Source organism: Candoia aspera, chromosome 1 (genome assembly GCF_035149785.1).
Source record: "Candoia aspera isolate rCanAsp1 chromosome 1, rCanAsp1.hap2, whole genome shotgun sequence".
Classification (NCBI taxonomy): Eukaryota; Metazoa; Chordata; class Lepidosauria; order Squamata; family Boidae; genus Candoia; species Candoia aspera.
Genome location: NC_086153.1, coordinates 333,628,379 through 333,646,131, shown reverse-complemented (window position 1 = coordinate 333,646,131; position 17,753 = coordinate 333,628,379). Strand labels below are relative to the sequence as shown.

General features: G+C 42.7%; 1 protein-coding gene across 1 annotated transcript in view; it reads left to right on the top strand.

Annotated features, from left to right (window-relative positions):
- MKNK2 (MAPK interacting serine/threonine kinase 2) overlaps positions 1-17,044 on the top strand; it is a 42,893-nt gene extending 25,849 nt beyond the window's left edge. The window contains exons 11-14 of the mRNA XM_063290778.1: positions 7,746-7,940; positions 8,117-8,281; positions 8,941-8,984; positions 9,874-17,044. Of these exons, the coding sequence (XP_063146848.1) occupies positions 7,746-7,940; positions 8,117-8,281; positions 8,941-8,984; positions 9,874-10,126 (657 nt within the window). The 3' untranslated portion in view covers positions 10,127-17,044. The remainder of the gene's footprint in view (positions 1-7,745; positions 7,941-8,116; positions 8,282-8,940; positions 8,985-9,873) is intronic.
- Positions 17,045-17,753: the final 709 nt, after the last annotated feature.

Here is a 17,753-nt window from a genome sequence, read left to right as displayed (position 1 = left end):
GTGCCACCTTTGTAGATTTTCCATGACTAGGGTGACCCGCACTTGCTCTCCTCAAATTTGTTAAGATATTTGTCTATCTGATAAATCAGTCCATCTCTACCTTAAGGTAAAGGATCTCTTAAAATAGGCCAATAAAACAGAGTGCTGATTGACTTTGGGTGGCCCAAAATGTTGGGGCAGAGGAATGGTTGGAAGAGTAAGTTTTCTAAGACAGTAATACCTTACTAATCCTCTGTCTGGCCATTTCATCATCTCTCTGAGGTATATGACATTTTTTTCTTGTTCTGCAAACTTTGCCCAAATCTCCCTGCCCCCTTGGAGATGTGCAATAATGAGGTAGGTTCTGATGAATGAAAGCAGCTGATCCTAAGGTCCTCTAGTAGATGGTTTCCCAAAATACATCGCGGCAGGTTGCAATACCTTGGTGATCTTCTCAGGGTTTGGCATCTAAGTAGGATCCAGCCTGGTTAGTATTTGGAGGGGAGACCTTCAGAATGTCATTTTTTTTAGCCTAATTGTTGTTACATGGATTTGGTTAGATCGTTCTCAAGCAGCACTACGTTCTTACTGTATTATTTTGTTTGTTTGCTTGTTTTTTGTTTGCTATTTTGCTGTTGGTTTTTAATCTTACATTCACTGCCCAGAGTTGCATCTGGTAAGATGGGTGGCTATATAAATCAATATAATAAATACTATAATTCAAGTCAGAAAAATATTTTGGGAGATAGGGTGCTCCATCACTGGAGGTTTTCAAGAAAAGACTGGATAGCCATTTGTCCAGAATGGTATTAAGATTCCTGCAATGAGCAGAGGGTTGGGCTAGAAGACCTCCAAAATCCCTTCCAACCCTATAATGCTATGAAGGGAATAGCAAAACACTACAGGTAGTCCTCGATTTATGGTCATTCATTTAGTGACCATTTGAAATTAACAATGGTGCTGAAAAAAGCGACTTACGACCAGTCTTTGAACTTAACGACCATTGCAGTGTCCCTGCAGTTCATGTGAGCAAAATTTGTGTGCTTGGCAACCAGCATGTATGTACAACAGTTGCGGTATCCCAGAGGCATGGTCACCATCTGCTACCTTCCCAGCCAGCTTCTGACAAGCAAAATCAATGGGGAACCGGGTGATTTGCTTAACAACTGCTGCAAAAAATGTCGTAAAATTGGGTGTGGTCACATGATGCCTCTTAAGGACTGCACCACTTAATGATGAATTTTCCAGTCCCTATTGTGGTTGTAAGTCAAAGACTACCTGTATCATGCCAAGGAAACTGAATGGGCATGACTCTAAAAGCCACCAGGAGTCTGGCTCAACTCAAAGGAGACTACCTTTTCTTAAACCGAGATTACCAAGCCACACTTAACATGCAGTGCACAAATTATCTTCTGGTGGAAGGGGATGGCAGGTTTCATACAACAGGCACAGGCAGTAGCTGGGTTCCCCAATCTATTGAACCACAAACTGCTAAACCCCATTTTAGCATAGAAACCAGCCAGGGAGTTAAATCTCTGCATTCCCTGTTCTGCTATTTAACCCAGCTTTTTCCATAGTGTCTCCTGTCTCAGCAACCTTTTCAGTGTTCTCATATGAAATACAGCTCCTGGATGTATGCATGTGTGAATCCCCTCTGCAGCAGAGGTGCCTGCAGGGGAGGTCAAAAAAGTCAAGGTGGCTTTTGTGATGGTGAGATCAAAGCCCTGTCCCTTTTTTCCTTATGTCACAAACACTGTAGAATTGGCTTGCCAGGCACACCATTCTGTCTCCATGGTGGACTGAGCTGGGGTCCTGTGTGCACGAAACGCCTCATTTCACTTGGCTGATTTGTGTTTCTGGAAATTTCGCTAGAAATGCTTTTAATACCTGCCCCCCACCCCCCCGGCCTTTCTGAACATGGCTGGCTGGTTTTACCAGCGACTTCTCTCCCCATGCTAAGGCTGATAATCTCTCTGTGTGTGTGCTGAGGACACTCACCCTTGGCCATGGCTAGGTGACAGACCAGCAGACTTCAGGATGGGATTCTGCCTTCCATCCATCTCTCTCATCCCGTCCTCCCTCCCCCCCAGATGCGGGAGGCAAAGAAGCTTGCTAAAGTGGGTCAGTAGAGGCTTGCATATGGTGTGATGGGAGGAGCAAGGGTGGGGCTGAGATGTGGCTGGAGTTCCGCTTCTTTATTGTGTAGCCAGGCTAACCCATCCGTCTTGCCACACAAGTTTAGCTGCACAGTTAAGGTTGCTTTTCTGTGTGGGTGTGTGAGTGTTCATGCATCTGGTTGGACATGGCCTTGCCTTTCTATATTACTTAAAGGAAATCGCTTTCTTCCCTTTTTATTCTTCCCCTCCCTTATGGCTGGGAGGTATCTAAACCAACAAAATCTGCTTTATTAATTTTTACCTGTCTTTGATTCGATTCCAGGTGTTTGGGGGATTTTGATTCTTTCTGGGAACATCCCCTCTCCACCTGAGCATATTCACAGGTGCATGGACATGGCTGCGAGGAGGGAGGGAGGGAGGGGCTTAATTTGAATTTTCTGCACGGTTTCTTTCTCGCTGTCCACTCCTCCTGACCCCCTTGCCAGCTGCAATAATCCCAGGAAGAACAGTAGGAGAGTTACGACCTTGATGCCCTTCTCATTCAGTGTATTGGGTATTAATGCCTTGTTCCTATTGTAGCACAGGTCTTGAAGACCAAGTGGAGAGAAAAAGGCCCTGTTAAATTCAGCTGTATCTTTTCTTTGCAATACTAGTAACTACAGTTTATTTTGCCTCTTCTTCCTCTTTCTCTTTTTCTCCAGGAGACATATTTATGCCTTAAAATACACATTCTGCCTGCATTTGGTATCTGCCCTACCAGAGGGTCTCCTACCGCAGCTGAACAGAAGGACCTTTCTGAAACTCAGGAAGGACCCAGTCAGTGTAAATGGGCAGCAGTAAGTTGGGTGAATGTGTAGCCTTGGCTCCTGTAACTGAGTTCACCCAAAAGAGGGTCAGATCCATCTTTCTAAGTCTGTTGCATGAGCCAGACTGTCACACTTAGCCATGATACAGTGTCTTCCTTTGGCCAAGGCATGTTACGTGACCAAGGAATTGTGGTTTGTTAATGCCATATCAAGGGTAGTAAATTGTGTGAACACAGCCAATCAGTGGTTTCTGACCAGAGCTGGGACTAGAACTGTTTTTAATCTAGCACAGGCCCATGTTGGGTTTTGTTTTCGTTTGAGATTCAGGGCGCTTTTGCTAACCATCTGGAGAGCCTGCTGGGCCAAGGGATACATAACATTCTCCCAATGGCTCCTTTTCCCTGCAGGCCCTGCTCAGCTGGGAAGTCAAACACAATGGAAGGCCACAGCTCAGCCCCAGAGTTGCTGGCTTTGCTCCCACGGTGTGCTGGTCGAGCAAGTTCTAGACTTCTGCCCTGCCCTGTTCTCAGGGGTTTTGTCCAGGTTAGATGCAATCGTGTTTTTTTCTTCTTTTGAAAAGGGAGGAACGGAATTTGGCAGCTGATGCAACCTTGGTGCAAGCAAGGGACCTGTGACTCCTTGCACCTGGCTGGCTCAATCCAGCTGCATTCAGGGACGGGGAGGTGGCAAAGGGTGAACTCAGCACTGTGTGTGAATGAGTGTGTGTGTGTGTGTGTGTGTGTGAGAGAGAGAATTCCAGCTCCATGGGTAGCTGCTATTATCTCCAGCCTTTTTTTTATCTTGCAAAGAGGCGGCGGATTATGACTTGCACAGTGGGAAAGAAACAGAGAGGGAAATGTTCATCAGTTCACTTGTTGGAATCTTCGCTATGGAATGTATGAAAGGATCCCTTTGAGCATGCGAAGAGTGCATTTCCCTTCCTAGCTAAAGAATGGCTGTCTGCCTCCTGTGTTTCTCAGATTAAGGACCTGCCACAGACATGTGCCTGGAATTCCTTGCCCAAATGCCTATACGTTGCAAATTCTTGAATTCTCACACCGCTTGATGGACAAAAATTAACATGAAACCACTCATATGTATTCCTGCTCCCCATTACGTGCCCTACCTTGCTCTCCTCTCTTATTAGAGGATAGATCTAATTAAATAAATTTGTAATCTCCTTATGGACAGGGAAGTCCCCAAAGCTTCATGTATGTTGATGGTGAAAGGTAAAAATCTCCTTCATGATGTCTCCAGGAGGTGATCCAACTTGAGGGAGACTTTATGCCTTTTATCATGTATATAGACCAATGTTTCTCAACCTTAGCAACTTTAAGAGGTGTGGACTTCAACTCCCAGAATTCCCCAGCATGGCTAGCTGGGTTGCCAAGGTCGAAAAACACTGATATAGACAGTGTTCTGGACAGCTCCCTGCCCATAAACTCCTAAAGATGTAGCTCTGATGGGGCACTATACAAAACTTACTTGTTCATGTCTTCCATATACTATTTGGGGACAGCACAATGGAATTAAAGCTTTTTTTTTCTTTTCTTTTCAGTGTTTGGACCTGGGTGCCCCACAGCAGGGACCCAACCATTTTTTAAAATCTATTATTAGATATATATCCCAACTTGTATCTTGTACAGCTCAAGGCAGAGTACATAATACTCCTGCCTCCTATTTTTGCCGTAGTGCTTCCAGTGATTTGGAAACAGGTTAGGCTTAAAGGATTCGCCCATCCTTGTGGAAATCCAGGTCTTTGGTGTCCCCTCCCCCCCCTTTTTCCCTCCTCTCATCAGTTTATGCTTTCTTTCCCTCCCGTACAAGGTGGATCTGACCTGAAGTCTAAGATGAGGCAATAATTCTGTTGCCAATAGGACTGACTAAATGGATTCCTGATGACTTTCTAAAATGCTTCCAATGTTTTACACTGAGAAGTACACTGCTTTGGGGCATCTCTGGTTTTGGTGATCAAGAGTAGCTGCTGAGAAATTAGGTTCAAGAAAGGCCATTAGCTTTTCTTGATCCTCTGCAAATTGCCAGGTAGGGACGTGAGGTAGATAAAAATGGAGGCTGAGAATCCCCCAGTAACTCAACTTTGCATCTTGACTGCAGAATAAGGTTTCTGGTAGAAATACTATTCAAGATTCTGATTCTCCAACCCTGCCCCCTCCCCACTTCTTGATGGAAAGCTAAGCTACCATCTGTAATGCATGGAACTCTCTACGACAGGTCCTTTGGTCTCTGACCGTACAAGAATAGTGTTTATCATCATCTCAGCGACAGGTCATACAAGTTTTGGGACTCGAATTAGCCTTTGAACTGGGTGTTGAAGGATTGGTAGAACCAGGATAAGAACTAGCTTTGACTACGTTTCCTTTATACTTAAAATTACAGCAAAGATGATTACTCTCCAATTATACATTTTAACAATTTTCCTAATGGGTCATCTTCCAAACTAGAATTTGTTGGCAACCTTTGGACTCCTCTGGGAGGTGATGCATTGCTTTTGGGGATCACGTATGTTCTTGGACCTTTCTTCTGTGGCATAGATCAAGGTTTAGTATAGCATTGAACTCCAACCAGTGACATCACTCTGAAGAGTAAACAAAGACTTATAGCAATTGGTGTGATGCATGTAGCATTGGCATGGGGAGAATCTGGAGGCAACACTAATTCTTCCTCTTCTTGCTCCCTCAAAGCCCCATTCCAACCCTTTAACAAACTTGGCAAAGAAATGTTAAGATATTAGAAAGCCAGAATAACTAATATGAACTGGAACATCCTGTTTCCAAGGGAATTCTTGCTTGTTCTAGGGTCAGAGATGAGGCAAGAGCCCCGATTTGCGTAATCACTGAGTGTTAGTTGGGGCTGGTGGGGAACGGCATCCAGTTGTATTTGGAATGTTACAAATGTTGTAATGCTCCTACCTTGTTTTAGGAGCTGATAGAACAAAATAGTTTAGCACCAAGAAACACAGAACAAAATAAGTACAGGTAGTCCTTGACTTACAACCATTTGTTCGAAGTTATGACGGTGCTGAAAAAAAGGTTACTTGTGACTGGCCCTTGCACTTACGACTGTTGCAGCGTCCCTTGCAATTTGCAACCTTCCCAGTCAGCTTTCGACAAGCAAAATCAACAGGGAACCACATGATTCACTTAACAACTGCATGGTTTACTTAATGACTGTGATGATTCACTTAACGACTGCCACAAAAATGTCATAAAATTTGGTGCAGTCACGTGATACCTCACTTAATGACCATACTGCTTAACAATAAATTTTACGGTCCCTATTGTGATCGTAAGTTGAGGACTACCTGTATAACTTTCTGAGTGTGCCTGTAATATGAAAGTCAAAAGAACCTATGTCTTTATAAACTAACATTTATAGATTAGTATTAAAATTTTGGGAAATGCTAGCTTGGGACAAGGAAAAATCTTGCTGATTATTTGAGCATTAGCAGCTTGATTTGCCAACTGAAAAAAAAACTCATATGAAAAATCTGTATCTGGATTTGTACGAACTCTCTATTGGAAATGGATTGGATGGTTTGGGTCACACAACACTGACTAGATTAAAATGAGGTTTGGTAGTTTGTAGTTTAATACCTTACAGATCTCAGCCATTAACAAAAGTGAACCAGGCTGTGTGTGTAGCATAGCATTTCATGTAAATATAGCACATAATTGGTTAACCTGGGTCTTGGGTTAAACATGTGAATCCAGCTGGTACGTTTCTGCCTTTTAGGAGAACTTGGGGGGAAAATGCATTTGCTTGCCGGGAATTTGAATGTTGTACTCTGATCTTTCCAGGCTTCCATGTTGGAGGCTCAGATCCCATCTGACACTGTGGGAAGTGCAGGTGCGAGTGAATCTTTTGCAGGAAGGGAGAGGATGGCCAGCTTGGCTGAACTGCAGGATCCAAACCCTATTCCTAGAGATGATCTTGTGTTTAGGTTCTTACCCACCTCCCCCAACCTCTTGGCCATTCTTCCTTTGAGGTTTGGAACAGCGTTGGGAGATCACAGCTGAGGTTTGATGCCCCTGCCTTTCTTCCAGGAACTCCTTGGAAGCAATGTCCTTAGGTGGTGGGCTGTATTTATGTTGGGTGAAGCTGTGGTTATGTGCTGCTGGTGGGCTTCCGTTCTTTTGCCAGCTGAAATAGAAGGTATCTTCCAGGGGATAAGAAGGGTATAATGGCCTTGCTGGGTCCATGTGGCCCAGTATCTGGTTTCTGACTCTGGTCAGGCCTGTACCTTCATCTGCAGTTTGTGCTGTTTGTGGTTTGCAGGAGTCTTCTATTCTTGCTTGTCTTGAGCAGTTGGCAGCTGGAGGTATACTGCCTCTGTGCGTTCTGTTTTCATTGTAGAGTATGTAAGAGTAGGCCACTAGCCCAGCTTCCTATTTCCAATGTGGCCATAGGGCAACAGCGTCCCATGTTGCTGACTTCCATGGAATCTGAGGTTTAGAAATATTGCTGAAACCTGGTTGCATTGAGCAATCATGACTAGTCATTGACTAGGCCAGTTTTGGAAGATAGCCTTATCACTGGCTTACCATTCCTGATTCTATTGCCAATAAATTTCACTAGGGATGGTTAGGTGTTACGTGACAGAGAAAACGATACGTCTTGATGTGTTTGCAAAAGAATAATCGGAGATAAATCCTTGCAGAAGTCAGCGCCTTATCTTTCCCGATTTTGCTTTTCTGCAGTTACTGGGGACAGACCTGTCCATTTAAAGCACACGCATCTGCGCAAATAACTGCATCTGAATCAGTGTCTAAACTGATGGCTGTTATTCCCCCCACCAACTCTGAATTTTGTTTTCCTCCCCCAGTGCGGTTCAGCAGAATATATGGCCCCAGAAGTGGTGGAGGCATTTAACGAAGAAGCCTCGATCTATGACAAGCGCTGTGATTTGTGGAGCCTGGGAGTAATTCTGTACATCATGCTGAGTGGCTACCCCCCCTTTGTGGGTCACTGTGGGACTGACTGCGGCTGGGACCGTGGTGAAGCGTGCCCCGCTTGCCAGGTGATCATACCCAGATGGTGCTTCCTGTTTGCCAGCAGTGCAAAGCCCCCCCCCCACAAGTTCCATTTTGCTTCTCCCCTCCTCTTAGAAATGTCTTAATTGGCTCCTGTATGTATTTCCTTATTATTTTTAGATGCACTGGTTTCTTCTCTTAACACAACTTTCTGTTCTTGCAGAATATGTTGTTTGAAAGCATTCAGGAGGGGAAGTATGAATTCCCGGACAAGGACTGGGCTCACATCTCTTTTGAAGCTAAAGACCTCATTTCAAAGCTTCTTGTAAGAGATGCCAAAAAGCGTCTGAGTGCGGCCGAAGTCCTCAAGCATCCGTGGGTACAAGGGGTGAGCATCCTTGAATGAGGTGGACAAAAGATGGACATAAGATCCTTTATTTTCCCTTGGTGCTTATCTGGGGCAAAGGTTTATTCAGTGTTAATGTAAGCTAGACCACAAAGTTTAAAAAAATAGGAAGAAGGCATGGCACTCCTTGCAGACAAGAAAACTCTGTGGATGTGTCCATGAAATCCCCAGCCATCAGGCTTGATTGAAGTGCAACTTTACCTTTCAGCAGTGTTTCTCAACCTTAGCAACTTAAAAGTATGTGGACTTCAACTCCCAGAATTCTCCAGCATGGCTGGCTGGGGAATTCTGAGAGTTGAAGTCCACATGCCTTAAGGTTGCTAAGGTTGAGAAACATGGCCTTACAGATTTGGAAGCCCCAGACTGCTGTTTTCTGTGAAGTGAGTTTTCTGTCCATGTCCAGAGTGTGCCTCGATTAGTGAGCAAGCACCTATTTATTTAGGAATAGGCAAACTACTGGAGGAGCATACATTTAAATAGGGTTGACATGTCTCCACTGTATTTCTTTAAATGGAACTTTAATTTCACTGTGGAAAAAATGCAGAGAAGGTGTGACTTAAAAAGTCTGCACTGAAGTCTGCAAGGGGTTGTAGGCACTCTTAGATGACTGTAGTGATGACAATATAACTTTTTTTTCCTAGTGTGCTCCTGATAACACGCTTCCCACTCCAATCATCCTACAAAGGTGAGTGAACCCCTCTGCTAAGAAGCATTATAGAAATACTTTTAATAAATAAGAACGTTGAGGTGTACCTCAAATCTTTCTTAACTTCCACAGTAGAGAATTACAGCTAAGTGTGAGGTTTCTTGTCACCTGGGAATTTGTTTTTGTTCAGAAACTGAATACATGGAAAGCAACAGCTTTTTAATCTTTACTGCATTAGTAAGATTTTGGTCATAAACCAGTATAAAATGGATACAATAGCTACTATTTCAGTGGTAATTTTAAGGTGTAGAACATCAGCTTAATAACAAGTAATAGGTATTACCAATGAAAAATGTAAAACTTTATAACACCAAGTCTTTACGAAGATTTGCCAGAAGATGTAGGCAGTTCTGCTGCTATCATGGCCTTTCTTCATTGAATTCATTTATTTAGAAAATTTATATGGCTCCCCACTTTAAGCAAATTCTGGGCAGCTAACAATACAAAACCACTGTAAAACAAAATGAAAAATACAATTAATAGCAAATATAATAAATACAAGAGCTGAGGCATCTCGGAAACAGGTCCTGGTCCCGCACACACACACATTGAGCTCTGCTAGCACCCAGCCCTGAGGCCTAAGGGAGGAGTCATGTTTTCATGGCCGTCTGGAAGGCCAGTGTGGTCAGTGCCCTCCAGAACTCAGGGCAGGTGCCATGACCACTGGCAGCCTGAAACGTGTAGAGTTAGGCCTCAGGGAATGTAGCCCAAATTGTGCTTTCAGTGGAGTTGGTCCCACAGAGCTCAAGGGAACAATGCCCGGCCCCGAATTATTTTTCTGTGCCCGGATTTTAACTCTTCACTTGGGGGATATGCATGAACAAGGGCCAAGGGGTCTCATTTGCTTTCCTGTGATTGCCCTCGGTAGGAACAGCAGTGCCAAAGAGTTGACATCCTTTGCCGCTGAAGCCATTGCCGTCAACCGTCAGTTAATGCAGCACGAGGAAGAGGCTGCGGAGGAGACCCACCCCATTATCATCAAAGCTACCTCATGCTCTATGCACCTCTCGCCCCCTTCCGAATCCAAGCTGGCCAAACGGAGACAGAAGACAGGCATGGCTAAAGCGAACCCCAGCCAGCATCTGGTTACCCCGTTGGTCCTGGTTGGGGATCACATGTGACTGCCTTTCCTTATATACGTCCATTCTTCCATTCCCCCCCTCCTTCTGTCTTTTCGGACAAAAAGGTCTGCTTGAATAGCTTAAAAAAGAAAAAGAGATCAAGTTGGCTGGTTTCCAAGGATTCTTTTTTGTTTCTGATCTTTTTCAACACAGGTTGTTTCATTTCTTGTTCCTTTCTCTCTCTTTTTTAAAAAGGTATTTAAACTCTTATCCACCCCCCCTGCTTCCCCTCTTCCCAGTGCATTTTGATACACATGTAGTTTTTGCTTAAAAGGTTTAAAAAAAAAGTTGCCCTTTCCTCCCCACTGAAGGATAGCTTATCTGGGGGGTGGGGAGTGCTGTTTCCCCCTCCCTCTCTCAGCTTCTTGTACTGTGAAAAGAGGGGAAGGAGAAACCCTTTCCCTTGTCTGCCCACCCCAGCCTGAACTTTTAAACGTAGCATTTATATGTTTGAGAGTGTTTGCTTTTTTATGTTTGTTTTAATTTTGTTCTTGCTATTGATTTCTTTTGTTAAAAAAACAAACCCTTAACTACTCAGATTCTGCACCTAAAAATTTCTGTATGGTTTAAGGGTGGGTGGGGATTTATTTTGTCTCTTTCCCAAAAGCACTGGAGTGACTTCAGGGGGGAAAACAATTACAGTCCATGGATTGTATGAGTGTTCATTTATGGGGAATTTAGGGAAAATTGCAGAGTCTTCCCTAAAACTGTACGGATTCTATAAGCTGAAAGTAGTAGTATCTGGGATTTAAATAGAAGGGGGAAGTGGGGAAAGGAAACCCAAGTGCATAGGGTGGGATTCCTTCTCCCCACCCCCTGGAAAAGTTCACAGCACTTATTTTGTATTTTGTGTTTTGTTCTAGTTCTTCTCAAGGGGCCAAGCTGCAGATGATACAAGAAACCTATTTTGTTTTAATCCAGATATGTCCCGTTAAAATGGGAGGGGTCCAATTTTTTTTAAAAGCAAAAGGGATGCATGTTTTAGGATCTACCATAGTTGAATCTAATCCCTTATGTTTTTTCCTGTTTGATAAGGGGACATAATGGAGAGGTGAGAAATGTTCTGGTCAAAAGGAATGATTTTACTACTTCCATAGAGTAAGCTCTTGCGAAAAAAGTAAGGTTTAATCTGAACGGAAAGTAGTCAACATTAATTAAACCATCCTCTGCAGGGCTGTAAAAACTTTGCAAAAATATTCATAGAGATATGTATAATGCTTCTGAGTTTGCAAATGTAGAAGGCCCTATAGTAGGTGAAATTCAGTGGCAGAATAGTTTATGGCAATCCTTTACAACTTTTGGTGACTGTTTTTTTAATTCTTTATTATTTAAAAAAAACTGAGGTGATGCATTGTGTTTGATCTCCCCATCCCAAAGGCAAAATATGGCTTGAGGGAATTATGTTGAAATATTTCCCAGGCTTTGGAGCCTTTAAACTTTGGTTCTACTTATACTGAACCAGTATAGATCGGATTCCTCAGGGATGGTTGCTTCCTACGGGGACTAATTAATACTGGGAACCTCTAGCTTCCCCTCCCCTCATCCTCTACAGAACTACAGTTCTTATAGTTCTGGGTTTTGTGTAAGAGAATAACAACACATCTAGTTTAAAGCTAGACCTGCTGTAAGCTTGTGAATTGGGGGGGGGGCAGAACTGTAATCAAACTCAGGATGTTGCATACAGATGTGCTAAAATGGTCAAAAACTTGCTTTTTGGAATAGGGGAAGGTAGAGAAACAGCTGGTGTACTTGGATGCACATGGTGTCTCATAGAAGGAACTGGAGGATTCAGTGTTTGAAAGGTTTTGTTTTGTTTTTTAAACTGGTTTCAACATGTGAAATTGAAGCAGGCAGCAAGTAGCATAATCTGGTGAAATTCTGGCGGGAGACCCTCCAGAAAGATGTGAAGAGAGACAACAGTAGTATTTGGTCAGTGGTCCTGTTTGGCTTGATCCTCTTCTCATCACCCAGCCTGGCCTGAGCGTTTTGGACCAGCATCAATGTAAGCATTGCCAGACAATTGCCAATGGTTTTGCTGTCTGCTGTCTGGGCCTTGTGATTTTCTCCACCCCTCCATTGTATTCCAGCGTTGAACAACTAAGCGTGAGAGTCATAATGTGAATTGCCTGCATTATGAGGAACCAAGACTAAGGAGCATTGTGGGAAATTAAATGGCAGGTCCCAGCTACTGCATCATGATCGGTGTTGCTTGGCTGCTGCCTATTGATGCTAAGTCTAGAGGAGCGGGCCAACCAGAGGGCATTTCTGTGGGGTCCCCTTCAGTCCTGATACCACTCTTGATGTGAGGCTGTCCTTAATGTTTCGTCAGCACATCATTGGGTGTTGATACCCTTTTTCACCGTGGATCAGTCATGGTGGACAAGAGGTGCCTCTAAGGACATTATTTCATGTTAATCAGTCGAGAGCTGAAGGAGGAAAAAGGCACACCGTGTTCCTCTCAAAGGCTGGAATACAATGAAACATGGTGCTTTCCAGGCACACCTGGAAATTAGACTGTTGGCTCTTTGTGTCGGCTGGGGGAGACTCAGACCTGTGGGATGAGCCCCCCTCCCCCTTTCCCCCCTGCTCTTAGACATATATAGGCCCAAGTCCTGCTCTCAAAATTTCTCAAAAAGACTGCACACACATCCAGGCAGTGGAAATGTTTGTACGTAAATCAGTATTGCATCATGATATTGATTGGAAAATATTCTTGAGTATGTGTGTGGTGCCTTGATACGGTGGCAGCTGTGACTAGGGTGTGGGTGGGCAGACACTTCTGCCATGCTCAAATCCAGTATTCTTTCTGCCTGTCTTTCTTTATGCATCAGCAACAGGGCCAGCAGCCATATGCGTTCTTGCTTGGGAGCAACTCCTGCTGAATTCTGTTGGATTGGCTTCCAAGAAAGCATGTGTAGGACTGGTTGATGGGCAGAGGACTGCATTTCTAAGTGTACAGGTATGGATGGGAAGGCTTACGGAATCTACTGGGCTTCCTTAAGAGGAATCAAGGGGAGGATCAACCTGTTAGCTTTGCTTTGAAAGTGAAAGTAGTTTTAAAACTAGCTAGAGAGGTGGTTTTGAAACTTAGTGTGGTTTGCTGTGCATGGCAAGGGAAAATCTTGCTTATTGTCTTAAGGTCAGTTTGACCTGTCTGTTCTTCTTTCTAAGCCTTGGGAATTTTTTATCCAGTGATACGAGGTGGATCCTCTCCAGTACTTTCGCAGAATTGGTTGAACAGCCATGTGTATAAACTCATCTTGAGTGGTTGTGACAAAACATCTGCCATTGACCTCAGCTCCTATCCAGATGTGCACGTATGGGCATGTGGGCGTATGTGATCTAAGAATGATGCTTGTCTCAGAATAAAGACTTTTTTTTAAAGTAACAATACTATGCAAAGAAGTTTGAACTCTTTTTGCAGAGAAAGAGAAGTAATTTTTTTTTCAGATGCCAAAACTGCAGGATACTGATTTTTTTGATAAGTGTGGAGGCTTGTAAAATAACTTGTCACCTCCTTTCTTTTCTACTTTTGATATTTTTCTCTACTTCCTTGACAGAGGGTAAAACAGACAGATCCCCCTTCTAGTATTATGGTTTGCTTTTTATGACCGTGCAGTCTAGATGCTCTTTCATTAGTGAATGGGGAGGGAAGAAGGGACAGTCTGGAATGTGAGGTGCAGAATACACTGGTAGCTGAGCAGGCTAAAGCATTGGAGAAATTATTTTTTAAAGCAAAGGACTTTTATGTATTTCAGAACAAAATTCTATATAAGTTTGGATTTTGTTATAGATGACAAATCTTAGTCTTGTGGCAAGAAATCACTTGAACATACAGTGGTGGGCTCACGCCATTTTGTTCAAAAAAGCTGTCCCATACAGTAGCTGTAGAATAGGGCCTCTAGGGATGACCTATTCAACCCTTTCAGGATAAGAAGCAAAGGCACCAGCTTCCAGTTTGGATAGCAACCATGCTTGTTGCTAAGCATGCTAGACTTGTATCGAAAAGAAGCTGGGAAACTTGGACAGTGTTTGCACAACAAATTTTAGACCAGTGTGGAAATTTGACATGCTCTCTTGCCTTTCTGCCCCAAGCCCCGTACTATTCTAATTCAAATGGTTCTAAACTGGTTTTAAATTGTTCAGTGGGACATAGTATGCATTGTTCCTGCTTTTTTGTTGTTGTTGTTCTTGCTGTGTCAGTCCTTGAAAAGAAACACGGTTTTAAGAACAGTGTATCAAAAGTTACGAGTGTATTTACAGTTTTTTTTCCCCCTCAAGAGCATCCATTCCCCAGAAGTGACATGGTACCTGTATTTGGCCGAGCATTTTAGCTTGGTCTGCAAAATCTCTAAGCCACTTTGATCATAGGCCAGTGTGTGCTTGGCTTAACTGAGAAACAGATGTTTATGTCCTCCTCCCCAACCATTTGGGATACTACTTTGGGAGGGGAAGAACTGCCTCTTACTTCCCCCCATTTTATTAATAATAAAGGGCCAAAATGGGTGTACCAGAGACTCCTGGGATGCCTGTGGTATACTGATAGGTTGGGAATGGTGGACAGTGACTTGTATCTTTCAAACCAGCATTCTTTAGATGAAACATGTGCTGTGCATCGGTCTTTTTTAACTAAGGATACTTCTCAGGATTATGTCAGCATTTGAAGGATTGCTCAGAGATCCCTTTTTTGTCTCTGATTTGTGCCTGATACTTAAGAAACAAAACATCCTAGATAATTTATTAAGTGTTTGGAATTGTATGACAGAATTGTGCACGGTTACAGAATAAAATCATGCAGAGCGCCAAATAATAGCTTTTGCATCCCCTCCTGTGTATTATTCATCTTAACATAATAGCCTGTCTCTGCAAGTTTGCACATTTTTTTAGTATGTGCAAGAGCAGTGGGTCAGAGTTGAGACCCAGGAAAGTAACTGGGTGTGCTTTTTAATTGGTGAGGTTTTTAAAACAAATACATCATTTTTGGCAGTGTGGGTGAAGTGAAGCAATCACGTATAAAAACATCACTAAGATCATCCCTTACTCCAGGATGGTGAATGAACTGAATATCTGTGAAAGGATTCATGTGTGCCCAAAAGAGAACTCTGTCCTGTCTTCTATTTTGAAAGGATGACATTTCTATGGCCCACCGAAATGGGTGGTTGTGGTCTGTTGGCACTGGGGTGTATTTTTTTTAAAGGCTTCTTTCAAAATGACATAACTTCCCTTATTTCCTTTGCAATGTGGAATTCCATCTTGGTTTGGAGTTGATTTTGCAACATGAAGGTGCATCGCAGTTCAGGTTTTGAATGAAGTATATTAAGTGCATCCAAATTCCACACTCAACTTGGAGGGAGATACTGTGAGCCACGGATGGCTTTTTTGCACTTGATGTAGTAGCCCATGCTGAAATTTCATCATAGTTAATTTGAGTGGGAAATGGGCTGAAGGCTAGGAAGTTGGCATTTGGGGCACATTCTTTCCCAAATCTTATAGCGCAGCTAAACTAAAAATGGTTTTTTTTGGTTGCTGGGTTTTCTCTGATGATCTAAAGGTGGAAAAAAAATGGAACCCACTTTAATATGGGAGGGACTTGGTTAACACAATAGAAAACAAGGTGGCTCAAGTCTCAAATCTGTTTTTTCCCATGGGGTTTACAAACAGAATTATTGTCTGTAGTATTTAGCCTTTGGGGATATATTTCTGTGATTCAGTTTCTTGTTCTTAATTTCAACCCTGGACACAGATAAACTTTTCCCTGGTGAGTGGTTTTAGACTTGCCTTGTCCAGCCTGTTGCCACATGGAATTAACAGTCTCACCCAGAGTGACTTGACTGTGGTGGGTTGGATTCTGAAAGATGTAATCTCAGCATATCCAGAGGCTACCAGAGCGGAGAAAGCCGTCTTAGACTTCTTTCCCCCCTTGGTTTACCTTTCTGCCCTTCACTGTGCTCCTTTTTGTGTGTCTGACCAAAATTGGTGGTGCTTAGATTTCTTGCCTCTTAATTCAGATTAAACTAGAGGGATGGGAGAGATGGAGTGCTTGGAGGTGTTTAGATTACTCAAGCTCATTTGTATTAACCCCAAGGAATTCTGTGAAATGGGGATATAGCATTTCTCCACTGGAGAGCCTTAAACACTCTCCTGCTGTGCACAGTTCCCCAGGTTTGGAAGCCCAAAGAGTTAAACTGAGTTTAAATCACTTACAAAGAAATGGACTTGTGCCTCTGGACAGATGTGAGAATGCCTCCAACATGCCCACTTGACATCTCAACCATCTATTTTCTCTCAAGATTGCTTTCCACATATTTATAATTTGCATTGTGCTACTTTCCAATTAGTTGTGCACAGATTAATCTGTTCTTACCAAAGTTCTTACTTTAAACCTTTTGTATCCTGCCCCCAGTATTTTCCTTTGCAAAAACTTTTATTGGAAAGCATCTTGTTTTGTACCTCCATGAGTTTTAATTAGCTGCATATATGAGGACAGGGGAATGTCTTGATGCATCTTTGATTTAATGCCTTCCTCTCCTCAATTTAAGTCTATTTAGAACTGGTTATTTAGCATTTTACTGTGAAGCAGGTTTCTTTTCTTTTCTTTTATGAGAAAAATCAGTTCAGGAAAAATATTTTCCTCTGATTACCATAAAAGACTGCCAAAGGTTTTGTGTTCTGACATAAAGTCACCTTAATGCACCACTGGGGACTATAGATGCAAGAGTCCTTCAGCAAGGGACTGGTTTGAAAATGACAAAAAAAAAAAAACCTTTAAAAATCTTTAAAAAAAACAAAGCACTTTATTATGTACCAGGTGAACTGATTCAGCTTGATGGAACTTTTTCCTTTGTAACACCTTGTTGATGCCAGAATTTTTTGTATTCTGTTTTGTAAGAATTTAATAAATGCATTCAAACATGTCAATGTCTTTTTTGACTGGTGCTTATTTAACAATTTAAACATTAGCAGGTTTTGCATAACAAAATGATTGAACTTGGTCACTGAAATGGCAGTACCTGGTTGATTTTGTTTAGGCATGGAAGCTTAGCAGGATGTGGCCTGGTGAGTATTTGGAGCAGAAACCAAGCGTAGACTAGAAGATTGAAAAAAATACTGTAGAAGGCAGTAGCAAGCTTATTTCCATCTGTTGCTAAGAAAACTACATGGATGTATCTCTATGGCCACCAGGAGTCAAGGGAGCCTTTACTGTGGATTGTGTGAGTCGAGGCTCGTTCAGTAAATAGCAAATCATGGTTCATTTAACCATGGGTACTATTGTGACTCATAATATCATGACTTTCACCCCTTCCAAGTTCTTTGTAAAAATTTTAAGGGGAAGTATTGCTTTTCCTTTCTCCCTTACTTTAAAACACTTTCTGTGGCTCTGATGTTAGCAGTTAAAACAAGTCAGCACTGTCTTCTCGGGATTTGTATGCCTATCAACCAAGGCTTCTCTGCATTTAGGGAAGGATTATTGACTCTCATGACTTAAGCTGGGGGCCAAAAAGAAGCCAACATGAGCACGCAGGGACCAAAATTAAAACTTCGGCAACCAGCATGAAACCAGAGATTAAAACTTCGGCAACCAGCATGAAATCTCATTTAGTCATAAATGGTACTGGGAGAGATCCTG